The 27,742-nt window shown below is 58.3% G+C and overlaps 2 protein-coding genes across 2 annotated transcripts in view; both read right to left on the reverse strand.

Moving 5' to 3' along the window:
• Positions 1 to 1,198: 1,198 nt before the first annotated feature.
• On the reverse strand, positions 1,199 to 20,296 carry AIF1L (allograft inflammatory factor 1 like). The gene is made up of 6 exons (XM_046023595.1): positions 20,145 to 20,296; positions 19,907 to 19,968; positions 9,275 to 9,341; positions 7,416 to 7,457; positions 5,074 to 5,236; positions 1,199 to 2,309 (listed from the first exon to the last, which is right to left on the reverse strand). The coding sequence occupies exons 1-6, from the start codon at positions 20,173 to 20,175 to the stop codon at positions 2,222 to 2,224; spliced, it is 453 nt and encodes a 150-aa protein (XP_045879551.1). The 5' UTR covers positions 20,176 to 20,296; the 3' UTR covers positions 1,199 to 2,221.
• A 3,162-nt stretch (positions 20,297 to 23,458) lies between these two features.
• Positions 23,459 to 27,742, reverse strand: part of LAMC3 (laminin subunit gamma 3) — a 54,360-nt gene continuing 50,076 nt past the window's right edge. Inside the window, exons 26-28 of the mRNA XM_046023624.1 lie at positions 27,476 to 27,622; positions 27,285 to 27,384; positions 23,459 to 24,976 (exon numbers count right to left, since the gene is read on the reverse strand). Of these exons, the coding sequence (XP_045879580.1) occupies positions 24,726 to 24,976; positions 27,285 to 27,384; positions 27,476 to 27,622 (498 nt within the window). The 3' untranslated portion in view covers positions 23,459 to 24,725. The remainder of the gene's footprint in view (positions 24,977 to 27,284; positions 27,385 to 27,475; positions 27,623 to 27,742) is intronic.

Here is a 27,742-nt window from a genome sequence, read left to right on the forward strand (position 1 = left end):
CACTGACTATAATGGGTCATTAAGGAAAGTCTCACCTTGCTCAAAGGTCTCAGTCTGTCCCAGAGAAGAGAGGCCAATGCGGAGGCGTAGGGACAGGCAGTGGTTCATCTAATGATCTGGTGGGAGGGGAATGCAGAGAAGGTGCTGGGGTGAGCTTTTCATTTACAGGGAGAACTGTTGTGTTGGGGTTTAAACTTCAACTAGCCTTGTGCATTTGAAGCAGCTGAAGGTCAGCCAGTTAGGGCCAAATAATCCTGTTCCTGAACTGGTTGAGACCGACTAGTGGATTAACCCAACCTGGGCAATTCCCCAGCCCCTACCAGCTCCACTCCCTCAAGCTGCTGCAAGGGCAGCTCGTCAGGTCCCTGATTATGGGTCACTAAGGAGCTGCAGGGAGGCCACACCGACTCCCACCTCCAACAGCACCCTGACATTTCCATTCAAAGTTTGGCGAGGGCTTCTCCAAGACTTTTGCTCAGTCTTGGGCCCAGGATTGCCTGCAGTCACCCCGCAGTCCCCTGTCTCCATAACATTCATCCCATGGGTCCTTGCCTGATTCTGACTTCCCCCACTAAATTCCACGAGTTTGTCCATTTCACTACCTGGTTCTTAGCTCTTGGCCCAGAGCAGGTGCTTAATAAATAGATAAAAGGGATGAGTGCCTCTAAGTCCTGAGTGGGCAGGGTAAGGGACTCCAGAACACAGATGGGGTCAAGGCTGGCGTCCCTGTTCAGCCAAGATGAGGCAGAGTAGGACACCTTCCTGGGTGAGTTCTGATAAGTCACTTGGCAGAGAAGCTCTAGGGAAGGCAGAACTGCAGAGGGAGCCAGGCCCTTATCCTACCCCTGGTGCTGACATGGAGACACTAGGAAGGCTGAGTTCTGGCCCAGGGCCTTCCCCAAGTATTGACCTAGGAGACTGCCTCTTCCTGGCCCAGCCCAGAGCAGAGATGAGGATGGGCAAGCATCCAAACAGCTGGGTTCCAGTCCAGACTTCTGTCTCCTGATAACCCCTTGGCAAGGCACTTAATCCCTGTGAGCACCAGCTTTCCCACCTGTGAAATGAGACGATCAGTCTAGATAACCTACGGAGTGGACCAGGGCTCTCAAACCTTGGGAGTCCATCACAACGGACAACCCCAAGCTTGAGCTTTTGGGTGATTGGAAATGGAGAGATGGATTCGAGGGCAAGGCACATGTCAGGACAAAGTGGGGGGACTTAAAGCTTATAATAGGTGGTCAATAAATATCCGTTGGATGACTGATGAGTGAATGAATGAATGAATGAATGCGCGGAGTATGGCAGGAAGGCAAATGGGGGAGCAGTCAGGTTTCAAGCAGATCCGGATCAGAAAGGAAACCTTCTATCAGGTCTTGGCTTATTAGTGGTGCTGACTGTTTGCCGTGAGCATTCTATTCCTCCTTCTCCTATTCTGTTGTCCTCAGCATCCTCCCCAAAAGGTGGCACCAGACCGAACAGACACCCCTCCCAAGCCCCCTCGCCTTCTTTCCACCCCTAAAGACCTTTGCTGCTCTGCTCCCACAAAGGACATGGGGGCTGCACTTTTCCTCCGAGCTGCCTGTAAAGGTGTGGCTGTGGGCAAGACCAGAGGATTCCTTCTGGAACCTTCTGGAAGGGCTCAGATCGCCAAGCCCCTCTTCTCTCCTTCTGTCGCCTCCCTGAGGATGAGAAGTGTGGCATGGGGGGGAGGGGGTCAGCGGGGGAGGTGGGACAGTGGGTGGTCACGCTCTAGATGAGTCAAGAGCACAGAACCACAGAGCTGTCCAAGGAAAGTACGGTTCCCACTCTAGGGTCTTCTGAGAGGGGCTGTGACCCTCATCAGGGCCAGGCCAGCAAACCTGGACTTAGCTCAGGGACCCTAGAAGGACGGACTGTGCCAGCTCCAAGCATGAAGATCACTGTCTTCCAGTCTCCCTGTCCTGGCTGCCCCCTCCAGGTTTTGGTCTGATGTCAGCCCTTCCGCACGGGGAAGGGGGAAGGAAGGAAGACGAGAGGGAGGGTCCCCAAGGCTCAGAATTCCCTGGCCCAGAGCCCCTTTAAGGCAGATAATTTGTGCTTTACAAAGAGATCACTGATTTTGCTGATAGAAAACGAAACAAACGCACGACGACCAGACGAAACAAATGAGACAAATCACGATGAATCAAGAAGGGCAGCAAAAGCAGGAGGGAGGAACAGGAGCAGATCCAGATGGTGGTCCTCAGGGCAGGCTGGCAATGTCTCTCTCTGGAGGGGGGCCAACCGGCTTGGGGCTGCTCTCGTTGGCTTTTCCTTCAAACATCATGACTCTGGTTTGGAGACAGAGGGGGGAAAAAAGAAGGCAAGATTAGGATTCCTTCCCTCATCCAGGGAGAGATCATCCCAGCCCTCACGTCTGCAGGATCCGCAGCCGAATCCATTCTCCAGTGGGATCTTCTCTATGTGAAGGGGCTGCTGGTCCCATTTCACAGAACAGAAAACTGAGGTACAAAGATCTCTGTATTCGAGGCCATGCGTCTTCCCCTACCCATGCTGCCTAAAGGAGGCAGAGCTAGGCTGGGTCATGGCTCTGCTCAAAACCCCTTCAGTTCTTCAAAAACTACCCAAGGTTTTAAGAGTAACATCTGGGGCGCCCGGGTGGCTCAGTCGGTGAAGCATCTGACTCTTGATTTCAGCTCAGGTCATGATCTCAGGGTCATGAGATCGAGCCCCAGATCAGGCGCCACTCTGGGATGGAGTCTATTTAAGATTCTCTCTCTCCCTCTCCCTCGTCCCCTTGCTCATTCTCTCTCTCTCTCTCTCTCTCAAAAACAAGGTAGCATCTGGGAAGTAGAGGACAGGGGTTCCGGATGGAGCCTCTGAAGGGAAACAGCCTGATTTGAATCCCAGCCCTACTGTTTCCCAGCTGGTGACTCAAGGACAACCCCACTGGCGCTCAGTTTCCATTTGGAAGTAAGGGTGCCCAAAGGACCAACAACCCTAGAGCTGTTTGGAGTACCCCCACTCTTCCTGTAGTCACCCTTTGGGTGGGCTCTTTCTGTCCGCCGGCTATAAATCCCATCCAAAGGGTGACAGTCCACAAGCAGCTTACCTCCGAGCTGATCTGCACACCCGGGCCCTCCCTGACCTCTCCCCTTGGATGTCGAAAGGACACTTCCAACTTAATCCCTCAAAAACTCAGTTCCCAGTTCCTGCCCCCCCCCACCGCTCTTCCCCCTAAAGTAAATAGCAACATCACTCACCCCAAATAGATTGGGATCATCTGACTCCTCCTCTACATATCTGGGCTCCCAAACCATTCCTGATTCCAGAAGCTTCTGCCTACCTTCACTGCAGCTTCTCCAGGCCAAGTGGCCTCTATCTCTTGCCTGCACAGCCTCCCTCCTGCCACTCGCACCCCTGCTGCAGCCAGAGGCTTTTAAAAGTCAGCCCCTAGCTTAGAGTCGTCCAGTGGCATCCCTCCACATTACTGCCAAATGCTGAGTGGGACCAAGACCTACAAGGCCCCATGTCACCTGGTCTGCCCATCTCTGCAAACTCATCCTTCACTCTCTGCACTCACTGATGGCCAGACACACTAGTTTCTGTGCTGTTCCTTTGAGCATACAAGCACAGTCTGCCTCAGGGCCTTTGCACTTGCTTGTTCTGCTGCCTGGAATGCTTTTCATTTCATCGGATGGCTCATCTCTTCACATCTCTCTCCCTCGAAGCTCTGGTCAAGTGTTGCCTTCTCAGTGAGATCCTCCCTGCCCACTATCCCTCCCTCTCTGTTCCTCTTGCCCACATGATTTTTCTTGGTTCTACACCATGGCAATCTGGAGCTTTAATTTCTTGGGTTTTTTATTTTGTTCTTGTCTGTCTCTTGCCATGAGAACGTAAGCTCCATGAGGCCAGCCACTCCTGTGTCCCTGACACCGAGAATAATTCTTGGTACATCGTTGGTGCTCAATAAATATTTGCCGAATTAATAAATGGTACATCTAACGGGTCACTGGGTAGACCAGAGCCGACCACACAGTAGACGCACTAAACCTCGGGTGTTTTCTGAGCGCATCAACACTCCCGTTGCTGCCACCTGTGACACGCGGCATCCCAGGTGTACTGTGGTCTGACCTGGACGGTTTTCCATGCCCCTTGCCCCACCCCCTCCTCATACTAGAAGGTTCTGCAGGTTGAACCGTGGGCTCATGAGCAGGTCCTCAGCTTCCTTGGGCCTCGACTCCCCGCTTTGTAACAAATGAGGCAGATGTATTTGACATTCGTACGTTCAAAACCAGAGACTCTCCAGGGTATCCCTCTGCAGCGGGGGCAGGGGCTGGGAAGCGTGACCTTGGCCACCACAGACCAGGTGTTTGCCGAGACCCAGGTACTGGGCTGCAGCCTTCATATGCGTCACACCATAAGCCCTTGGGACGACATTTCCTACAAGAGACTCACCATCATCTCTCCCTTACAAACCAAGAAACTAAGGCCCGGGACCTGAGGGGATTTGCCCAGACTTGATTAGGGGACAAGTAACGGCATCAAGATTTGAACTCTGCCTCTCTTTCAGAGCCGCGTGTTAAATATATAATGCTCTCCACAGCCTCGTGGGGTAGTGGAATCACTTTGCAAATGAGGAAACCCAGGCTCAGAAGGTTTCACGGTAGATTTTTTTTTTTTTTAAGATTTTATTCATTTATTTGAGAGACAGCGCACAAGCAGGGGGAGGGGCAGAGGGAGAGAACAGATTCTAAACTGAACCGAGAGCCCGACGCGGGATTCGATCCCAGGACCCGGGGACCATGACCTGAGCTGAAGATAGACACTCAACTGACTAAGCCCCCACCCCCCAAGGCGCCCACACAGTAGATTCATCATCCCCGCCATCATTCTGCTTCCTGAGCACTCATTCTACCAGAATGTTCTGGGTACGTATTAATGTGCCCATGACAGATGAGGAAATTGGGTTCAGAGAAATCAAGACCCTCGTCCAGCAGGTCCCATGAGGCGTTCCCTCCTGGCTGGGCCGTGGCCTTCCCACACACAACGACTCTGCCTTCGGAGGCCCTGGAAGACGCAGGGGGTACTCACAGTTTAAGGACAGCTGACCGCTTTCCCAGCATCATGTTCACAAAGTCTCTGTAGGAGATGGTGTCGCTGACCCCCCCTGTCACCTCTGAGATCATCTTTTTCATCTCCAGATGGGTCTTGGGGACCCCAAGCTTCTCCATCATCCTCTTTAAAGACATTAGGTCTGCAAGAGGAAAAGCAGGTCTGTTAAGCAGAGACAGGCTGCGGGCCAGGCGAGGAAGCCGGTAGAGTTCCATGGTTCTCAGCCCCTGCTCAGGGACTGCAGTCCAGGGCCCTTCTCCTCCCGGGCGGATGAGCCCATCACACCATCCCTGCTCTCTTCAGAGGTAGTACAGGGTAGTGGTTAGGGACAGGGACCTGGGCTGGAACCCAGTCCTGCTCTTTCTGGCTGTGGACCTGGAGCAAACTACTTAACCTCTCTGAGACTCTGCCCACATAAGCCATCAAATGGGCTGACGGGATCATTTGAGAGGGCGTCCAGCACAAAGCAGGTGTCCAGCAATGGGGCCGTTAAGGGTCTGTTAGGTCTCCTGCGCCCCAAGGTCAGGGGGAGCTGTGTGGCCCTGCTCCAGCTCCCCGGGGAGCCACTGCCAGCAAGGTGGGTCAGGGAGTAGGCTTGACCCAAGGCAGGGAAAGCCACCCTGCAGGGTGCTGGGCGGCAGCGTCTCTCCACCTGCCACTCCCACCCCGCAGTCCCAGGGTTCCCGCCTCGGGCGAGGAAGTCAAAGATATCCTGCAAAGCAGGAAAACCAACAAAGGAACAAAATTCAAGAAAAACAAGGGAGGCACCAAAAAGTCACTACTCTCTGTAGAATCGATGCCTCTGACCTCCCTGCTCCCCCGATCTTAGGCAATTTCCTCCAGATTGTTCTGTGAACAATGGGTCGGCAGAGGGTGGTGGGAGAGAGGCGGGACGGGGGACCGATTTTTGGGGGCAGGGGTGTGGCACGACAGCTCACTCGAGAGCAGGGCGGGCAGGACAGATGCCAGACCCCCAGGTGCCAGAATGTCCAGGGCATTTCAAAGAAACTAGGCAGCCCTCTGCAGGGAAAAGTAAGAGTCCCCCCCCCCCCCGCCCATGCTGCTGGCCAGGCTTGAAATTGGCAAAACCTTTCTGGAAGGCAGTTTGGCAAGATGCCTCAAAAAAGTCTTTGACCCAGAAGATCCAATTCCCAAGATTTACTCTAAAGAAATAATCGGAGATCTGGACAAAGATTCACGTACAAAGACGCTCTTCACAGGACTAGCAAAAGTAGTTACACTTGGAGCTTTCTAAATGCGTAATATTAAAACACTGGCTAAGTAAGTTACGGTCTGGCCCGTGATGGAATATTATGCAGCCATTAATTATATTTCAAAAGAAAAATCCATCGTATGTCAAAACACTCACAATATATTATTTTTTAAAACGAGGTTCTAACACGGTTATAAAACAGCATTTGTGATTAGAATAAAGGGTGGGAATACATAAACCAAAATATTCACAGCAGTTATTTCTGGGAGGGAAGGCTGTGGCTGACTTATTTTTGTCTTTGTGCCTTACTGCGTTTTCCAAAAGTTTTTATGATGAAGATGTATTAGTTTGATAACCCCAATTTTTCTTCTTGAAGGAAAATAAGGATAAAAATATTTAAAAAGGATAAGAAGGAGACAAGGCGGAGGAGGGGTAGAAACATTGCCGAGGCGGCAACACTGAGCTCGGGGCCAAACCGACTAGGGAGAGCCAGTTGGGGAACAAAAGGCTGGGATCTGGACCCTGGGGCGACCACTTGACCGCCACGTGCCCCAACCCAGTCAGTTCACCCTGCTGAGCCTGGCTTCCTTGTCTGTAAAATGGGGATAATTAAGCCGGCCTTGACCATGTCATAGCGTTACTCGTGAAGGTCAAGGCATGGTCTTGGACCCAAGGGCCATGGGACAGGCGTTTGTCACCCCCCACGCCAGGACCACACGATACAGTCAGGGTCTGCTGGAGGAGGGAAGCTACGTACACAGAAGCACCATGTCCAATGCCGGCCAGCGTACAAAGGCAAGGACAAAGGAACCGCCAGTTCCCCGGGACCTGGACGTCAAGAGCCTGAGCATCTCCAACCCCGGGCAGGGGTGGCACCTGGCGTGGAAGGCTGAGACGTGTGCAGGGAGGTGCGTGGGAGGGAAGCAGCGAGAAGAGTCTGGGGGCAGTGGGTCGAGGCTTAAGACTGGTGGGCTGGCCTGGCCCATCGGGGAAGCTTCGGTGTGTGCCCCTCCCCCACACAGACGGCCCAGTGGGTCTCTCCAGACCCTCAGGTCCTCCCTCCAGCGAGGACACCCTCCTCCCCTTGCACAGTCGAGGCCTCACTTACCAATCTCGCCCTCATTGTTCAGGTCAAACTCCATGTACTTCTCTGGAAATCACAGGGCAAAAACTGGGATTAATTAGCTCCGAAGCAGGGTCCCAGAGACGCCCTCGAAGGCAACTGGCCGCATCCCCAGGGAGCCCACATCCTTCTCCTCACCGGCTCACTTCGGGGTCTAGACACGAGTCCCATCATCTCCGCCATTGTCTCTGGAGAAAGAGCTCTCCCTGCCTGCACCCCTCTCCCACAGGCGCCATGGAATAAGGCACTAGGGGGCCACTGTGACCTTCTGCTGAAGTGGGGCTTCCTCCCAGCTGCTTCCTCCCAGGTTCCCGCCAGCATAGGCCGGCTGAGTCACAGTGACTCCAAAGTGACTGGAACAGATGGCCAGGCCCCGAACTTTAGGAAGGGTGGGGTAAGGTGAGGAACTGGTAGGTTCTACAGTGTCTCAGGTGATTCTGATCCAGGTGTGGGAATCACCAGTTTAAGGAATCCCTGTGGTTCTGAACCTTTTGTCGGGGGTGGGGGGGTCTGTGGGCACCACTGAAAATCTGGTGCTCTCCCGAGAGAAATGCCGTGAACCTGCCCTTGACGCAAAGCGGCACATACAGTGTCCAGGGGGCCGCAGACCCTCCCCATCAAACCTCACCTACAGACCCTGAGTTAAGGCTCTCTGATCAAACGCAAAGGGCCCTGTCCTCCCTCACCTTTGTATGGCTCTCCTAGGGGCGGCGGCAGGGGTGGGTGGAACGGGGCAGGGACGGGGGGAGGGGGAGGTGTTTATCCCACTACTTTTAGTTCATGGAAACAGCCCCCTTGCATAATGGTTCAGAGCGGGGGGACTTTGGAGAGAGACCAACATGTGATCAAGCCTTTAACTCTGCCATGGGCAGGTCGTGTGACCCCACACAAGGGACCCCCACCTCTCAGAGCCCGAGCTGTTTCATCTATAAATTTAAGTCGCACCCGTCTCCCTCCCGGCTGACTTGGGAGGAGTCGGGGAGCTCACGACACAGCATTCCAAGTGCTTCCCACAAGGTCAACACTCAACAAATGCTTCGCCATCGGGGTCCTGCCTGAGGACAACGAAGCTGGGAGCGGTCTGAGGAGCACTTGGCAGGCTCTTCGCCTTGGAGCAGGGAGGACGTCCACAGTGCCAAGCCTGGGGGGGAGGGGGACGGGGGTGCGGCCTCGAGGCGATCTGGCGAGGTCCTCCAGCGGCCAGGGCTCCCTGCGCGCAGAGCGCATCTCCCAGGCAGGAAAGGCGGGTCTGCTGGGCTCCTTATGTGCCGGGCTCCTCTCCTTTCGAGCTGCTGGCTGGGAACCAAGCGCCAGGGCCCGGAACAGAGGGACCTTTATGCCGCCCCCTCCCCGCGCGGGCTCCCGGGCCCTGTTTTCTTTTCATCCCGTGCTGCTGGGATTCAATGGGCAGAAACTCTGCCCCCTGCCCCACTGTGGCGACACAAACGACCATTCTGCACAGGGGCTCCCGAGCCGCTCCCCCGCGGAGGGGAGAGGCCAGGGCTGCTACAAAGGGCTGATTGTGTGCTGGGGCCCCGGGAGCGAGCAGGGCCTGGGCAGCAGCGGACAGGGGCCAGCCTGAGCCCCGCCTGTCAGGCAGCCGTGGTGGGGTGGGGTGCGGGGGCTTTGGGCAAGGGTGAGGCGCCTGGAGTGACATGGAAGCAGGTAGAGGGACCAGTGCCTGTGCCCGTGGCTGGGGACCCCCTCTCACAGCTCTCCAGGAGGAGGGCGTTCTGGAAGAAACAGGGGGGCACAGGCTGGCCTTGTGGGGTAAGGAATCCTATGTGCTAGGGGGCCAAGCCCAGCTCTCCCGGGGAGGGGGAGGGCAGAGAGCCCTGGCTCACCTTTGAAGGCCGCGAGCTTTTCTGGCAAGTTCTCTTCATCACTGTACTTCTGGTCACAGAGAAACTCCTTTGAAAGTGAAAGGACAGCGCTGAGTCCCGGGTCAGCAGGCACAACTTGCTGCCATGTAGGCCCGTGGTCCTGGCGTCTGCTCCCACGCCAGGTGGCTGGGGAAGTACAGGAGGCTCCGGTGTTTGTCCTGGCCTCCTGTCAACCCCCAGAGGCAGATCTGCAGGAATCTGCCCCTCGGGCAGGAAGGGTCTGCCCTAAACACCTCCAGCCAGCCTCTGAACTACCAGCGCAGGGACTGGCCCTCCTCCCCCAGGTCACCCCAGCTCCAAGATCCATGAGGCTGTGAGCCCCACACACAAGCTGCCTGGTTTCCAGCACTCACTTCTTCAGTGCGTGACCCAAGCTTATTAATTCTTCCCTATTCCTCTATGGTTTTATCTGACTAATGGGTACAGTCATCGCAGCCACTTCTCAGGTTTGAAAGAGAATCCAAGGCAAGTGTCCGTATGACTCTTGGCATAGTAAGTGCTCAGGAAACAGCAGCCAGTGCGTTGCTAGTCTCTGCTCTAGCAGAAAATGACTGTATATTGCTTGGGAGGTCAGCTACTCTCTCGTCTGTGTCCTCAGCTGTAAAACAGGGCCACCTTCCGCTCAAATGATGCCTTTCAGAGGCAGATGCGCAGGAGGGGACACGAACAACAGCCTCCAGAATGAAACACTGACCGCACGATCTCTTGGGCTCTCCCAGTGGGCCCACAGCGTAGCTACTATTATTACTCCCATTTTACAGATGACAGAACTGAGGCTCACCCAGGCAGAGCTTCACCTCGGCTCCGACTCCCAGAGAGCTCGTATCCCTAACCCCGACACTTAAAGATGGGCGGATAGCAGCTGTTCATCGGGCTTCAAAACAAAATGCTGCTAATTAGTAAGCCTTTGCTATGCTGGGCATAGCGTCCTGCTGCCTTGCTGCTGCTCTTCAAGCCGCCCTAGAGCCTGTCTTCAGATGGGAAAGCAGAGGGCATGTTCTCATCCTAGCACCAGACTCCGCAAATCCCCTCTCCTCCCTGGACCTCGCTTTCCTCATTACTAAGCGGACCGGACACAGGCGTCGCCCCCTCCAACCATTTGAGGGACCACAGGGTACACGGCTCTGGTTGAGGCATCAAGGGACCAGGTGAGACCAGGGAAATAAGGTCTGTACTGTAAAAATGACAAGAAGTTTGTGTTTAGAATGACGTTAAACGTCGTCTGGGCCTGCCCCTCCATCTGTTTCTAAATTCCTGCGGGCATGTCCCACTAACCGACCCCCGAGTCAGGACACAAGACTGTCCAGCCTGCCGTGTAAACCCCCCTTTAATGCAGGAGAACGAATAGGAGAATAACTGAAGATAACGTACTCTGGGTTTGGGTCTCAGTCCCCTCCTCACCAGCTGTGAAATGGGCACAAGGGTACCCATCTCCTCAGGCACCTGCCCCTTGACGGGGATAACCCACTGTGAATGCTTAGTGCCAGGCATGTTCGTCCGAGCTCAAGAAGCAGCAGCGCGGCTAAGAGCGAGGAGAATGTGATCCCTTCCAAGGCTCACGACCCCCCCATTACCTCACCCCCTTCGACAGAGGAGATACCCACCTGCCAGTCCGGCTCCCCTCCTTGGTTCTGGGGGCTCTGTCCTACCCTTTGAGCCCAATTTGCCTGGATCCCTAGAGGGGATCGGTACCTACTGTGGACGGGCTCTGGTCGGTGCAGATTTCTGCTTTGGGAGGGCACTGTGCTGTCTCATTAGGGTAGGAACGGCCCTGCCAGAGAGGTTAGATGACCTGTCTGAAGTCCTAGAGTTAGGAAGGTGCAGGTTCAGTTTGGAACCTGAGTCTGTTGGACTCCAGGGTCCTGGCCTCCAGCAGCAACCACAGGGACTCTCCAGGGCCCACCACGTGGATCAGCCACACATCGGACCTTGTCACCACGTGCCATGCAGGGTCCTGCCCCCACTTAGCCGGAGCTGGGCTACCCTCCTTCTGGCTGGCTCTGTCCAGGACTTCTCTTCTTCTCGGCTCCGTCTCGTCGCTCTTGTCCACCCCCCGCCCCATTCTCGGACCCAAAGTAGGACAATTAAGTCTTGTCTGTGGCCCTGAGCAAACCAGATGCCTCCTGGGGTCACAGGTCCCATGGTCTGCACAGCAGAGGGACAACTAGTTTCCTCAGTCACTGTTTCCCAGACTTTGGGATAACGCAGAAGAAAATAATTCCCAAAAAAGTAAAAATAGAGGGAGATGCTAAGATAGGGTTGCCAAGGTTTTATTTTGCCAAGTGGAAACTCTACACAATCACCACCGACTGTTGCCACGAGTTCAAAGAAGGACATTCCGGGGGCGCCAGAGTGGTACAGTCTGTCGAGCGTCCAACTCTTGGTTTCGGCTCAAGGTCATGATCCGGGGGCCCTGAAATGGAGCCCCGTGGCGGGCTCTGCACTCAGCACGGAGTCGGCTTGTCCCTCTCCCTCGGCTCCTCCCCCTTCTCTCTCTCTCATCAAAGACATTTCGTGAAAGTGGGAAGTTCATAATTTTTTTAAAGATTTCATTTTTAGTGAGAGAGCATGAGAGCGAAGGTCAGAGGGAGAAGCCGACTCCCCACGGAGCTGGGAGCCGAAGCGGGACTCGATCCTGGGACTCCGGGATCATGACCTGAGCTGAACGCAGTCACCAACCAAATGAGCCTCCTTAGCGCCCAGGAAATTCATAATTTTTTAAAAAATATTTTGTTTATTTATTTGACGGAGATCGCAAGTAGGCAGAGAGGCAGGTAGAGAGAGAGGGGAAGCAGGCTCTCCGCCGAGCAGAGAGCCCAATGCGGGGCTCAATCCTAGGACCCCAAGATCATGACCTGAACTGAAGGCAGAGGCTTTAACTCGCTGAGACACCCAGGCGCCCCGGAATTCCTAATTTTTAAGTGGATTCCATTTAGCCTATGTTTGGTTCACCGCATTGCCCCCATGTTCCCTCAGCTTCACCATCTCGGGAACCGGAAAACCTTCACATGGGAGGCACAAGGGCATGGGCAAGGCCCAACATCTGCGAACCTCTGCTGAGAGGCCTAGAGGCCCTCCCGAAGCTCCCCCATTCTGGCCGGCCAGAAATCCTACACCAGCCAGAGCCTGTCCCCAACAGGTACCAACCCCCTGTGGAGACCCAGGCAGGTTGGGCTCAAGGGGTAGGACACGGGCCCCAGTCTTGGAGGAAAACCACACGCGCACGATCACAGGACAACCAGGCAGTGTCTCCTGTGCACTGGGCCCGACCCCCGGCTGGCTGCTGTGCCCGGGGTGGGGTGGGGGGCATGATTATTGTTTTCTCACCGACGAAGCCAGTTTTCTCCTTGGCGCTTCCGACCACCTAACGTGCTATTTTATTGGTGTTCACCCCCCGTCCCCCCCCATGGCTAAAATGAGTGCCTCGGCCACCCTGGCCCCTTGTCTGGCCTCCCCCATGCCAGGCTTGCTCCCACATCGGGACCTTTGCCTTTGGCTGTGCCCTCTCCCTGCAGTGCTCATTTGCCCGCCCCCTGCGTGGCTCTCTCCCTCACCATCTTCACGCACTGGCTCAACTCACCCCTTCTCAAGGAGGCACACCCCATCCATCCTGCCCACTGCAGTCCCCCCCCTCCACTCCCAACCCCCCTTATCTTGCTGTGCGGCCCCTTTTATCCCACGGGATGAATCATCTGCTAACACAGTTCACAACGTGATGCTCACGAAGGGTGTCGTCCAAGGTCTGTCTCCCCGCCTGCCCCCCCACTACAGTGTAGGCTGCACATAGTAGATGCTCAGGAAACATCTGCAGGCTGAGTGAACGAACTGAGACCCAGGGAGGATAAAGAACTTGCTCAACTCAACACAGCCGGCAAGTGACCGACCGAGCTGGGATTCAAGTCCACAGTGAAGGCTGCCTGGGCTCCTTCCCTGCACGGAGCTAAGGAATCCAAGCAACCCACGGTAGTGGCTGTTGGAAGGAGGCCAAGGGGGAGGCAAGCCTTGGGCCACAGGTGCCAGGAGGATGACCTTACTATCTCATGCCCCAGAGATGCCTAGCACCCAGCTGTGCCTAGCACACAGTAGGTGCTCAGGAAACATGGGCCAAGGGACCGGAGAAGCCTGGCATTCAGCCCAGAATCATTTTCTCTACTCTCAGCCCAGACACGGTGGGGCTGCTTTGCAAACGCGTACGCGTGCGACACACATTGGAGGGGTCAGAGATGGGAATCCCATTTTTCCTTAGAGCCCCAAATGACAGTGGCTTGAGCCACAGAGTGACCAGGACTGGGAGAGGCATCTGACCCGGTCAGGCGTGGGTGGGGTGTTAGGGCAGCTGTGTGGACCTGGCCTTTGGCAGGGTGCCAGGGAGGGGGCAGGTAGGCAGCAGAAACAGGAGTTCCCATGGATGGGGCTGCCAGCTCCCGCCCCGGCTCCAAGCTTCAGATCCTTGGTTCCTGCTCATGCACAGCCCACAGCTTCCCTACTTCCAGGCGTCCTTCCCCCCGCCCCCTTCCCCGGGATCCTTGCCAAGCCTCGGGGGCACAGCGATGCCCAGTGGGCAGGTACCCTGTGTGTCCACACTCCAGGACCCACAGCTGCCCTGTGTCTGGGTCCCCAGGCAGAGAAGAGCGAGCCACAAATACAGGTAAGTGCTCGTACAGTGCCCGGTCCCTAGCGAACACTACATGAATGTTAGCTGTTTGTTACTGGGACCTCCAAACACTTAAACGAGTACAGTCCACTTACAACCCCCCAGCTCGCCGTCCAGAACATCATTACCCCTCCCCCGACCTGGGCTAATTACGGTTTCTCTTTCCTCTTTCCGGGTATTCCCATTGGAGAGATGGGACAACTGAGGCCCTGAGACGTTGCTCAACCTGCTCAACGTTACAAGCAACGTGTACCTCCCTTCACCACCCAGCTCCTTCCCTGCCTCAAACAAGGAGACGGTGGCCTGGCCCAGGTTTGCCAGGTTTCTGGGCAAAGAAAGTCAACTCTGTGTGTTACCTTTCCTCTTAGGCTGCTGCAGAAGGAGGTTATTTTGGAGGTCAGGGACCCACTCGATAGCCCTCTAGTGGGACGCGGAGGGTGTGTGGATGCGGTCCTCCACCCCGTGCCCCCCTCCCACTCCAACTCCCTGTCCCCAGAGACCACTTCCTCCAGCTGCAGAAACTGCTGTCAGGGCCTCCAGGGATGAGGGCTGCTGGGGAAACTGAGGCCCCCGAAGGGAAAGTCTTCCCTCAAGCCACAGTGGTCAGGAGACCCTCATCAAGTCCCCAGGAGCAGGGTGTGAGGGGCAGAGGGCTTGGGGAGGGAGGCTGAATCAAGTGGTCTGGGTTCAAATCCCAGCTCCAGCACTTGCAAGCCCTGTGGCTCCGGGAAACTTGCTTTACCACTCTGGGCCTCAGCTTCCTCATCTGTAAAATGTGATCATAACAATAGAACCTCCTCCTTGGGTTGGTGTAAGGATTCAATGAGCTAACTGCACTGAGAGAGCCTGGCTCCTAGCACACTTACTCAGCGTAAGCGTAAACCCAAGCCTCACCAAGAGATCAACATGAGCAGCGGAAGGGCAGAGACCAACCCACAACTCTCCGTCCCACACTGCACCACGGAGTCCTCCTGGTAAGCCTTGACCCTCGGGCCATCCCTCTGCAAGGGCAAACTTTTATTTGTCCTTGGACACCCGGCAGACTTGGCAGCGACGGGCCATCCACATAGGACAGAGCGCTCCCGTCTCAGCCCCAGGGGACGGTGCCCACAGGCACACCTGCTCGCTGCTGCCTCTCTTGGTTCTCTGCAGCCTCTGATGCACATCAGAACCCGCCCCCCGTCCCTGGGAGCCCCATCTAGGCACTTATGCCCGGAAGGGAATATTTCCAAGACCGGCAGAGGTTGGCAGCCCGTACGGTGTCTGGCCTTCCAGATCCCTTGCCACCCGCCTGCTCTCCCCTTCCCCACCCCACCCCCCCTTAACTCTCTTTCCGGGCCGGTACCACCAGCACCTGCTCCCGGATGCTTGCTCCCGGCCCTCCGTCCTTGTCCTTATGTACCAGCTGAAGCAGAATTTGGGGGCGGGCAGATATCACCATCTTGGAGGCCATCCAAGGAGCTGGTGGCTGCGGCCCTGGGCAAAACCCCCAAGGACAGGCAGCACCATGGTGGGCCTGGGCCCAGATGGCTGTGACGCCACCCACAGGCTCTTAAAGGGCCAGCGCCAGGTCCGTGCCGGGCCTGAGGCCTGGTGCGCTGCGGGAGCCTGGAAGGTGCCCCCACAAGGACAGCAGGCTCACGTGGCCCACGGTGGCTCCGGGGCCTCACCTGGATGCAGCATCCTTGCCAGCAGGTGGGGCAGCCCAAGAAAAACACGCCACGGACTATGCAAATGAAGCGGCCCTGACAGAAATTCCATCCCCGGCTTCCTGTGACACGGCCACGCCAAGGTCGAGCCCGGCTGTACCCGCGCGGACACTGAATCCTCAGAGGCTCACGTGGCCGCTTATCACCATCTCCCTTATAATATATTAAGGAAGAGCAAGAGAGATGGGTGCCGGCGAGGCCAGCTGGGCTCGTTCACCCGGGCAGGGGCAGGCAGGGTGGCACAGGGCACGCAGGAAAAGAGACACACCTGTGTCATGCCCCGCTCGGGTCTCAGAGGTCCCCTAGGCTGGGGCAGGACAGGGGACCTGTAACACCAGGGCACCGATCCCCAGCCTGCCCTGTCCAGCTCTTCCCAGTACAGACGGTGTGTGGGCTCTGAAATAACCATTAGGCCCCTGAATGCTGCAGGGACTGCCAAGTGCCCTTGACTCGACCCAGGAGGGCTGGGAAGGCGGGACAGTAGCCAGAGATCCTTATCACCTAAGCAGGAGAGGCTTGTGTCCCAGCTCGGCCGCAGCCACCTGGCAGACAGGGTCCTGGGCGGGCCACGGGTGCCGTCAGAGTCAGCATCCCAGCTCTGCCACTTTCTTGCTCGGTGACCTTGGGCAGGTGACTTCACCGAGCTGTTTCCTCATCTCTAAAACATGAGCCTGAGGAATCCCTGTCCCACGGGGATGTTTATAGATTCCTCCCGCACATCTGTCTAGTCAAGCGCTCCATCCGGAGTCACTGAGATGACAGCAAGTCCTGGTATGGGGCAAAGGCACGATCCGCGTTATTGGTTCAAGATTCCGGCCCCTGGCGGGTTCGAGATGCAGCCCTCGCCGTCCTCTGGGCTCCTCCTGCTCAGTCCCAAGGGTGAGGGCACTCTGCGGGGTAACCCCCCAGCCCCACTGCCTCTCTGTGTCCCTGTGGGAAGCTGCAGAGAGAATCTGTCCCTTTGCCATATAAGGCCAGGCCTGGCTGGCCTGGGGTCACCTGCCATGCCACGAAGGCTCAGGGAATGTCAGCTATGTGGGGGGGAGTCGGAGGCGGGCGCACGTCCTGCCTGCTGTAGCAGTGCCGAGAACGCCCACACACGCGCGTGCACACACACATGCGCGCACACACGCACACGCACGGCAAGGCAGGGAGGCTGGCTTCAGGCAGTTCGCTCAGCCCCTGCGAGTCTTGTTTTCTGTAAGATGGGAACAGACACTCACGAGATGAGAGTGAGCGTTTCATGAGATAATGCCCGGGTGCTCCCGGCACACTGCCCGGCTCCTGCCAAGTGCTCAGAAAATGATCACAAAAATGAGAGCAAAAACAAAAAGAGTGCATCTCCATGCAGGCCCCCGGGACCTCTAGGTCCGCCCAAGTCTCCTTCTACTTTGGCTCCTGACCCTTATAACAACAATAGCGAAGACTGAGCTCCCCTCCCTGGAAGCTGGCCTGGCCCTGGGGCGAGGGAACTGAGGTGCTGGCCTGGAGAAGCCCCCAGAGCAGCCAGCCAGGCTGGGCTCGGCCCCGGGCAGCAGCCCCTGAGGTGCTCAGGCCCGTGCAGCCGGTGGGTCATGAAGCCCCATCCTCCAGGGGTTCCTGCCTCCGAGAGGCCCCTGGGAAACTGCTCCATCCAGCCCGCCAGGAGCTCTGTGCCAGTGGGGGCAGTGAAGCTGCACCCCAAAGAAAGCCAGTCTGGGCTGCCAACATGGTCCCTCTAGAGTCCACGCACACCAGGGAATGTCTGCTGTGGTCACAGTCATGGGTGAAGCAGACTCAGACCCTCAAACAGAGTGACTCCCTCGGTCTGCAAAGAGCTCCTGTCTGGTCATCTCTGATTGTCGCGGGGACAGAGCAGGGATCTCTGCTCCCACTTCAGGCAGGGAAGCCTAAGGTTCTGCTCTGTGGAAGGTTACGGCCCACGCTGAGCAGCCAGCATGGGCTGCAGCTCACATCAGACCTTGCCCCTGGGATTCCGCTCCCCGCGTCTTTAAGCATCAAACAAACCGATGACAAGGACCATGAAAGCTGTGCGCTTTACAAGGATTATCTCCCTGAAAAATCACCGCAACCAAAATGCCATTATCTCAAGTGGCGTGCCCAAGGTCACAGAGACAGCAAGCGTTCTGCCCACCCCTGTACCCCCACCCAGGACTCCACACTACAGGGAGGACCCTGACCTCCTGGGCAGGTGGGGGACGGGGGAGCACAGCTCAAACTTCTGGGTTGATCCTGGAGTCCCCTTCCTCTGGTTTGATCCAGCAGCCAGACAGCAGCCTGGGTTCCCATGGCAGGGATCAGAACAGCTTCTGGGCAGTCAAAGGACACTAAACGACAAGCTCTGTCACCGGCTTCTGTGTGGTCCTAGCCAGTTGCCTGCCCTCTCTGGGTTTTGGGGTCCCAAGGTTGTGACACATGGCCCCTTCTTGTTCACTTTCTCCAGTCCCGGCACTGTCCAGATCAGCCCCCCCGAGAGCCACAGCCCCACCCCCTTCTGAGCCAAGCCAGTCCACGGCCCAAACCACCAGGTAGCCTACTCCTACAACACCCCCGACTACCCCCCACTAAGGGCAGGGCTGGCATGAAAGTCCCACACACTCTCAGCAACTGTGGTTTGTCTGACCGTAGTCCCCTCTCCCCCATCTCCAGCTGTCTCTGGCTCAGGGTCCTGCTGGCTGTGGGTGGATTCAGCCGGCTTGGAACCCGCCCTGTAGAGTGGCCCAGGGGGCTGTATGAGGTCAGGGTTCCAGGCTTCTGTCCAGAGGGCAAGAGCAGCCAAGACCAAGACCAAGGGCGGGCTGGCTGCAGAGTAAACTGGGAAGGAACCCAACAGCCTGGACCCCTGAGAGCCACAGCCACACGACCAGTCTCCCTCCCAGCTATGCTCAGGATGGCCCTAAGAAGCAGGTGATGATGGCCCGGAAGGGACTAGAGATTACTCAGAGGGACCCTGGGTCCCCAGAGCCCTGCTTGGGATTCCTACAGCCAGCAGAATAAAATCAGATAGGTTGCCTCGTTCCAGATACGCCGAAAAAAATCAAGACTGCAAGCCCAGGCGAGAAGAAATACTACAAAATATGACAGCCGTGTGCGGCCCCCAGACCCATCTCCACACAGTCTTGACCCGGACCCTGCTGACCGTCACCAGCTTCCCACTTGGGGACTCTGAGCTGGGCTTGGACCTTGGGTGCCCAGCAGCTGAGGGAGCCAGCAGGGGGATGCCCAGCCTTGTTTCAGTGGGGACCCTGCAGCCTGTTGGGAGGGAATCTGGGAGGTGTCTACCTTAGGAAGGAACTCTAGCACCGTCCACAGAAGTCAGCCCTCCTGCCAAGTGCTGGGCCATGCACACCATATACCTTCCCCGGTGAGCCCTCACGGTGGCCTCAACTTTGTTCTGAGATCGGGATTCCTGATGGAGGCCCCGCCTGAGCCCAGATCTCATGGGACCCCAGACCCTGGGTTGTGCTGCCTTTGAGTTTTGGTTAATCCAGGCAGGCCCTGACACTTTCCCTTATCTTCTAGAATTTACCTGGTTATTAAGGAAATGTTTATGGAACTCCCATGGCGCACCCAGCAACAGCGGGATTTCTGTAAGGAAATCCATGAGGTCCAGAAAGAAAAGCATCAAGTGTCTTAGGGAACCTTTCCTAAAAGCTGGAGTGGGAAAGCGTTGTGGGGTGGGGTGGGGGAGGGGCTTGCATTTTCTGTCTGGGAGGGCGCACCCACGCGGCAGTCTGGACCCCAGGTTCTAGAATCAGCCCCACCTGGACTTGCCGGGCCATCGCGGGGGCAGCCACCGAGCCTCTCTGGGCCTCCATTCCCTCCCGCGGCTGTCCTACGGGTGGCGGGGCGGGTGGGGGGGGGGTCGGCTCAGAGACATCGGGGGTCCCTCCCTGAGCCCAATTCTCGCCGCTGGTCCCAGGCGGGCTTCCGGGGAGGCCCGGCCCGGAGGCATCAAAGCTCCCGGGCGAGCCCCACCTCCCCAGTCTAAGAGTAACAACTCGCAACCCGAGCCGCGGGAGCCGCGTTGGGTGGAGGCGGCGGAGGCGGCGGAGCGGGACCTACCTGGACTCGGGGCGCGGGCCGGGGAGGAGATCGGGGAAGCCCACAGGAGGAAGAGAAGGGGGTGATGTAGCGGCAGGCACAGCCTCGCAGACGGGGGTGGGACCTGAGGGGCGCTGGGATATTTGGGGGCGACTCGCAAGCCGGCCCCGGGCGGCGCGCGCTTACCCGGTTGATCTCCGCCAGCCTCCGCTCCTGCCGGGCTTTGAGCAAGCCGAACGCCTTCCCTCCTGCAGGAGACAAAGAGGCGGCCCGGGAAGCTGGGGGGGGGGGTCTCCCCGGGCCGCGCGCCGCGGACCCCGCCGTCGGCCCGGCGCGCGCAGGTGGCGGGCGGGGGGACTCCGCGCCGGGTGGGGGGTGGGGGTGGGGCAGGGGCGCGGGACAGCGCGGGGACGGCGGCGCCTACCTTGGAACCTGTTGCTGAGCGCGAGCGACATAGTGAGCACCGGGCTCCCGCCGGCTCGGGGCTGGGCGGCCGCGGCGAGGCACGACGTGGAGGGACGGGCGCCGGGTCCGAGCTCCGGCGGCGTGTGGCGGCGGGACGGAGGGGCGGAGGGATGGCGCGAGCGGCCGGACACACCCCTCCCGCCCTCCTCTCCCCGCCCCCCCGGCCCGGGCCCTCCCGCCCCGCCACCCGGCCGCCGGCATCAAAGCGCCTATTATGCGGGACGCCGCGCCCGCCGCCCGCCCCTCTGCTGGAGGGCGCGGAAAATGCACCGCCCGGGACCTCCCCGGGCCCCTTCCCCGCTCCGGGCCGCGATGTCCCCAGAAAGAAAGCGGGGACGATCTCAGGACGCACTTGGGATCCTTGAGGATCAGCTAGAGTCCCGGTGGCCGCGAGCGAGCGCTCCAGCACCCGCCGCTTTTACGTAAGGGTGGCCCTGGGCGCGGGGCGCTGGTAGAAGGCGGGCCAGCCTCCCCAGTCTCTACTTTTAACTCTTGGAAGAAAAATATGAAAACTTAGAGGGTTTTGGGGGGGGGGGTTGTTTTTTGTTTTTTGTTTTTTTTGGTGTGGTTGGGTAAGGGCATAATGACAAAGTGCCACAAAGATATCGGTGACACTTTAAATCCATCAGAATGATTTGTGTTTTGCTAATGAAATCTGTTCTTGAGCACTCACGATGCCCCAGCTACTTTGCTGGCTCCGTACAGCATAGATTTACGTTGTTTAATTCTCAAAACTCTGCAAAATAGGACTTGGTGTTCCCAGTTTACGGAAAAGAAAAGTCAGGGAGCTGAAGCTGGGGACAAGTCCACTAGAAGGATAATAAGCCCAGCCTCCGACTCCTGGGGGTAGGGGGGCGTGGGTGCAGGAACCACGGACTAGTGACGGGGGGCCGTAATGAAGTCTCACGGCCAAATCAGGACATTTCGGAGAGTGAAGGGTGGCAGTCCTCCTAAGTATGCCGACAGCCACAGGTACAAGCAGGAGCTGTCCCGGGCAAACCCGCCCCCCTCCCCACCACCACCACAGAGTATGTCCCTGGGAACTGGATCTGGGAAGTCTCCTTCCCCACAGACTTACCTTTGTCTTGCCCCCAGGACTGGGATCCTGGGGCCAGCTGATCGTCTTTTCTGTGGTTGTCCCTGGGGGACAAAGTGGCCAGGTTGTCCCAAGGAAGGGGGCTGGACAGGATGGAATGTCCCACGGTGGACCCATGTCAGGGCAGCAGCAGTTCAAGACCCCACGTCCCCAGCACAGTGAGCACCTGCTTGCCCCCGGGTTATCCTCTGATGCCCAGCCACCCCTAGGGGTTGGATCTGGCCAAGCTGTGTGGTCTGGGGCCCAGCACCAGCCTTGTCTGAGGCTCAGTGTCCTTTGATGCAGAATGGAGGAAACAGTGCCTCTCACCCAGCAATGGCTGTTAGAACTTTTATGACTTTCAGGGTGTTTGGAGCAGAGAGTAAAAGCTTGCAGGGGAGCAGGGCTTAGGAATTACAACCCTTGGTTGATGGGAGATGTTCCATCTGGAGGCCAGATTAGGGACCTGACCTAGAATGGGGCCCTCATGACACCCTTCCCAGACCAGGCTCAGACGGCCTGCTGCCCTGGTCGGTTGCGGTGGCCGGCCACCCCACCTTCCAGTGCTCAGCTGCTGGGCTGCATTGCTAACCAGATGTTCAACAGCTGCCACATTCCACCCAGCACAGCCCCACCTCTGGGGCCAGAGCGGTTCTGCACACACCAGGCATGACCGGACTGCATGAGTCATGAGATGTCAAGCCTGAGGTACGTCACCATGGAATGGAGAAGAGGCTTGGGCTGCACACCCCCCACCCCGTCGGGATGACAAGACTGGGCTTTGCTGAGCCCCACAGCTTGAGTGGATAGGGGTTCAATGCCAAGAGCAGGCATCAGAACGGCTGCGTGCCTCTATCAGTACAGAAACTGGGTGTTGAGGAAGAGGGTCTGGAGGGCATCAGTCCTGATCTATTCCGGGGTCTGCAAAGAACTTTGGTCTCCTTGGCCCTTCCTATACCAGACACCAATCATCCAACTCCCTGAAGAGCACCAGCCTCCCACCCCTGTCCTTCCTCTCCTATCTACCCAGTCACTCCCTGGGTCATTGGTGTCCACCACGTTATACACACACACACAACCCTCACCCGCCGTGGCCTTGGCTTTCAGGTTGTCTGTGGAGGAGCCGGCCTTTCTCGGAATGCTCTCCCCCAACAGATCTGAAGAGGATACAGACAAGCTCTCAGTATACGGCTTTGTACCAGACTCTGGCTCTTCTGACTAGTGGTGGGGGGGGGGGCTGGCCTAAGCTGGGTCTGTCTTTTGGCGGGGGGGGATCAGGACAGTTTCAAACTTGTCTCTGGGTTTGACTGATGAAATGGGGCTAGGGTGCAGGGGGCGTGGGCATCTTCTTCCATCGTGCTCAGGAAGAACAAAGAAAGCTGCTCTGCGCACAGGGGGAGTGGGGGGGGTGCTAGGAGACAGAAGCAAACACGGGGGTTGAGGGGGAGGTGAGGCAGAGGCAAGGGGAGAGGCAGGAAGGAGGGGACAGGAGAGTCCGCGGAGGCTTGGCAGTCTTTCCCACCCCAGGATTCTAGGAGACCCTCCCATGTCCTCCCAACAAACTCCCCTTTTTAATTATACCAACTTGGAAGGGCTTCAGACTATGTGGCCAAGAGCTTAGATTGCCCACGCTCCATAGTCCATCCTATCCACACAACCTGGGTTTCTGGGTGATCTGTGCTGGCCAGGCCCCCACCCTGTGAACCCTGAGCTACTGCCCACCCTCCTGCCTGGAATGTTCCCTCTGACTCCCCGCCCTTTAAGGTCTGGCCCAAAGCCCTCCTTCTTCTCATTGGTGTCCCTCCCTGAGCCTTTCTGAGCGGGGGGACACTTGATTTTGAGTTCAGTGTCCTGCTTCCCTGTCTCCAGCCTGAACCAGAAGCCAGCCAAGGGCCCCTCATGCTCTCCTAGGCTTTGCCTGACAAACCCCCCAGAGCAGAGGTGGGACAGCAGGTGCCCGTGGCCGCCAGACCCCAGCCAAGCCCCCACGGGAAGACCCTGGCAAAACCAGGGAGCTCCCCTTCTGCCACCTTCCTGCCACCGCACGTGGACCAAGAGGGATCACTGAACATTCCTCCACCCACCCGCTGGGTGCTGGGTGTGCGCACCCACAAGCCAGGACAGTGAGTCTGCACCACAGCCGGGGCCCCTGCTTCCAACCAGCGGGAGATGACCAAAAGCATGCCACCCAGCGAGTAAAGGGGTCCTTTATTTTCACATTAAACAGAACCGGTCCGTGTTGCTGCCTGTCCACCCCGCCCCCTCCACCTGCAGGAGGAAGAGCCCCCGGAGGGGAGGTGGGCTCCTGGGGCCCGGGGCCGAGGGCCTGTTGTCGGTGGGAAGAGGGCCCTGGGAATGGGGAGGAGCTCCGGGAGGAAATGCCAGGAATCCCGGGCAGAGGCTGGCAGGGGGCCTGACCACAGAGGGGCTCCCCAGCATGACAGGCTGGAGCCACAGCCAGGCTGCCACACCCGGCAGGGACCTCCCAGGTGGCAGATGTGGCCACAGGACCTCAGGGCCAGTGTCAATCAAAGGCTGACAGGGGTCTCAGAGGAGCTCCCCCAGCACCCTAGTCCCCCTGACCCAGGCCCGCTAAGGCCCCTGAGGCTTAGCTCTCCGGCTAGGCCACAGCCTGAAAGGAGCGCTGGGCCCAGGGCAGGCGATTCCCAGGATCCCGAGACCAAGCATTCCAGGAAACCAGTGATCACCGTGCAGGGCTGGCCCATCCTCCTGGTGGGCCGAGGAGGCCGCACCTGGGCCCTAGAGGTCCCTGGGCCTCAAGCTCCCCTGCTGAGAGCCCTCTGCCCCAGACTGCTGCCAAAGATCTTCCATCTCTTGGTCTGCCTGGTCCCTCAGCTGCGCGGAGCAGGCGATGGGCAGGTGTCCTGGGATGTCCTGCAGCAGGACAGCGGGCAGCTCTGGGGCCCGTGGCTCTGGCTCCTGCCCAGCCCCGCCTGGATCCCTGCAGATGGCCCCCTCAGCCTCTCAGGCACCAACTCTGCTTGGGTCCTTGCCTTCAGGAGCAAGAGCGAGCGCGGTGGTGCCAGAGGGTAATTAACATACCACCGCCCCCAGCATCCAGAGGGCATACGGCAGAGTTGGTGCCCAGGAACCGGCTGTGGACTGAGCAGAACGTGTACATGCACAGAGGAACTGGCGAAAGTGTGTGCCTCGTGCACACAGCGTGTCCCCACAAGGTGTGCATGTGTTCCTGACACTGGGGTGTGCGTATGTATGCAGCGTGGCCCGGGAGTGCCCGCCCCGGCGAACCGTGTGTGTACACGGACTCTGGTGGGCATGGAGGGCACGTGGCTGTGGACTCGGAAGGCTACGTGAGTATTCCCTTGGGGTGGGCACACAGCCACAGGCTCTGGGGGGGGTGTCTGCAGGGGTGCACCTGTGGGGTGCATGTGCCTGCCCTGGCCAGGGCCAGTGTTTTGGGGGGGGGGGAGTCCTGGGCGGCCCTCACTGCCAGCTGGCACAGCTCTGGGGCAGGCTACGCAGAATGGCCTCCAGGTTCTGCTTGTCGGCACGGATCTCAGCGAGGTCATTCTCGAAGCTCTGGATCTGCAGCTCCTGCTGCTCTGACTCCTGCTGCAGCAGCCTCAGTTTCCCCTGCAGGGCCGCCTGCGGGCTCAGCTGCAGCCTCAGGCGCTCAAGTGCCTGCTGGGTCTCGTTCAGGGCCTGGGCTGGGGCCTGATGGGTGTCCAGAGACCCTGCAGAGGGGCACGGACGGCCTCAGCATAGACCAGCTCTCCCACAGGCCCCCCCAGGGCCCGATCAGCGCCCACCCCCGAGACCTCTGGAGACCCAGACCTTCCAGGATTCTGACTGCCCATGATCTGCCAGGAAAGCAAGGGACAGAGAAGGCAGTGTGTCTGGTCTGGGCAGCCCAGTGGGTGCACGTGAAGACTCTGGAACTCTCCCCCTAGACGGCGCCGGGCAACGGTTCCTATTTGTCGTGGGTATTGCTGTTATTGATAAAAAGAATGCCCCGCGTGGCCCATTTCCTAAAGCCGCGTGTGGCACAAGGTCCCCATGGCTCCATGCTGATTTGCTGAGAGCACGCATTTATAGACGCCTCCTGTGCCGAGACGCGGACGGCCACCAGGGTAAAAAGCAGCGTCCCTGGCATTGGAATGAGGGCTGCGGAAGCGGATGGGGCAGGAGGGGCCGCTGGCTCCCGCAAGCAGGCACCAGGGCTCTCGTCCTGGCCCAGCACGGGTTAACTCTGTTTCTTGGAGTTCAGTACTTCCCAGAGCCTCATCAAGGCGAAAACGAGGAGGCGGGGCCCGGTGCCCGCCTTTGAACTTGGTGGTGATGGTGGCACGGAATCCACGGGCTGTCTCATCTGGCCCTTGTCACCTTGTCATTTACGGATGACATTTAACAGGGAAATGAGGTTCAGCCATTGGGGATGGGGAAGTAAGTTCTAAATGGCTTCTAATCCCACAGGATCCCACTGGGGCCAGGGCTCCCCTGAGCCCCAAATTTCCTGGGCAAAGAAGGTGGGGGTCGGAGGGCAGGCAGTTGAGGGCAGGGGGAGGTGGGCAGGAAGAGGCATCGGGGAGCTGAGCACCGCTGGCCTGGGCAGATCCTGCTCCCAGCAAAGACCCCATCCACGGGGAGGCCCCAACTGCCTGGCCTTCGAGATTCAGGTTCAGCTTGTAGCCACATTCCACCTGCCCTGCAGGGGCCCCCAGGCGGGGGCCCTCTGAGTGCTGTTCATGCCCGCACCCCCAACCACATCACCGGACAACAATGCAGCCAGTGCTCTGAGTCCTTGGCGTCGGGAACGGGCTACCAGTGGGCACCCCGAATCGGTCAGACCTGCGTGCAAACCTGTTTCCCCACTGACTGGCCATGGGCCCCAGGCGCATCACTTAAACTCTGTGCCTCAGACTGCCTGTCTGCAAGACGGCAAGAGAACCGGGTCCTTGCCTCCCAAGCAGAGCATTCTAGATCACAAGCACGCAAAGCTTAGGGCCCGGCGTGCAGACACAACGCGGAACATGGTGATTCTTCCCCTTATTAATAATGAGGCCGCATGTGTGCTGTTACGTAGGTGATCCTGAGGCTATGACGCTAAGGGGCAGAAGCCAGTCACAGAAGGACACACTCCGGGTATGAGTCCACTGACGTGAGGTCCCCGGAGGGTCAAGTTCACCGGGACCAAAGAGGTCCCAGGTGGGGGTGCCAGAGGCTGGGGCATAGGGAGTTCGTGTCTAATGGGTACAGTGTTTCGGTCTGAGAAGATGGGAAAGTTCTGGAGACGGATGGCGGGGACGGCTGCGCCACGTGTGAATGTACTTAATGCCTCCGAACTGTGTGCCTGAAGATGGTTAAAATGGCCAATTTTGTGTTACATGCATGTTACCACAGTTTTGAAAAACGCATGGCTACTGTCCCCTGCTCCCCAGCCCTGCTCTGTGGCCTCCGGGCCTTGCCGGGTGCTCTCCCCTTCAGCTGAGAGGTCTCCTTGCTGAGGCTCCTCCCCAAGAGCCGCTGCTCACTGGCTCTCACCACGCAGGTGGCAAGCACTTTCTACATGACGCTGGTGCTTATGCCCATTTTACAGATTTACAGATGAGGGAACTGAGGCTCAGAGGGGCACAGTGGTTTTCCCAAGGTCACACAGCCAGGGAAGGGAAAGCACTGGACTTTAGTCTCGGTCTGATTCCAAACCCACGTCTGATTCTCGATGCCATCCTTGCTTCTCTGACATTCTCTCTCCTCCTCTGAAACCCACAGCCACGCAGAGCCCATCTGCTCCTGTGGTCCCCACAGGTGTTCCGTCAGCTGAGTTTTCTGTGTCCCCCGTCCACCCCGCACAGCCAGACTAGCGGCCCCTGGAGGCGCACAGTGACACCAGCCCCACCTTGCAGAGCGGCCTGGGGCTATTTCAAATGCTTCTGGCTGGGGAGGGGGGACGGTGGGTATCTGGCATCGAGGAGGAAAGCTTCTCGAGGACTGGGCCTCACAGAAGCTCCTGGGGGTGCTGCAGGGACCCAGGGGTCTCCTTACCCAGCCTGGCGAGCAGCTCAGATAAGGCCTGGACATCCCTCTCCAGGGAGGCACGCGATTCTCGGATCTGCCGTTCCAAGGAATTCACCCTGGCACCCACCTAGGGCAGGAGGGAAAGCTTGACCGGCTCCCTGCGGGCTTGGGGGCCAGGAGAAAATGGGAGCTGGGGTGGGGGGTCTTGGCACGCGTACCTGCTCTGCCTCCTCCAGCTCCCGTCTGCGGGCCTGTGAGGCGAGCACCTGCCGGGAGGACTCTCGGAACATCGCCCGCGTCTGGCTGGAGAGCCGGCCTGCCCGGCGGTGCTCCTGCTTGCTCTCCCTGAGCAAGGCCTTGGCGAGCTGGGGGGTGGGCAGTAGCAGAGGGGGAAGGGGGTGAGCGGACTGAGACCTTTCAGAGGTACAGAGCACTGACGGCCGTGATGCCGAGCGGTCGTCAGTTTGAGCCCCGGATCATTCACT

Source organism: Meles meles, chromosome 11 (genome assembly GCF_922984935.1).
Source record: "Meles meles chromosome 11, mMelMel3.1 paternal haplotype, whole genome shotgun sequence".
Taxonomy (NCBI): Eukaryota; Metazoa; Chordata; class Mammalia; order Carnivora; family Mustelidae; genus Meles; species Meles meles.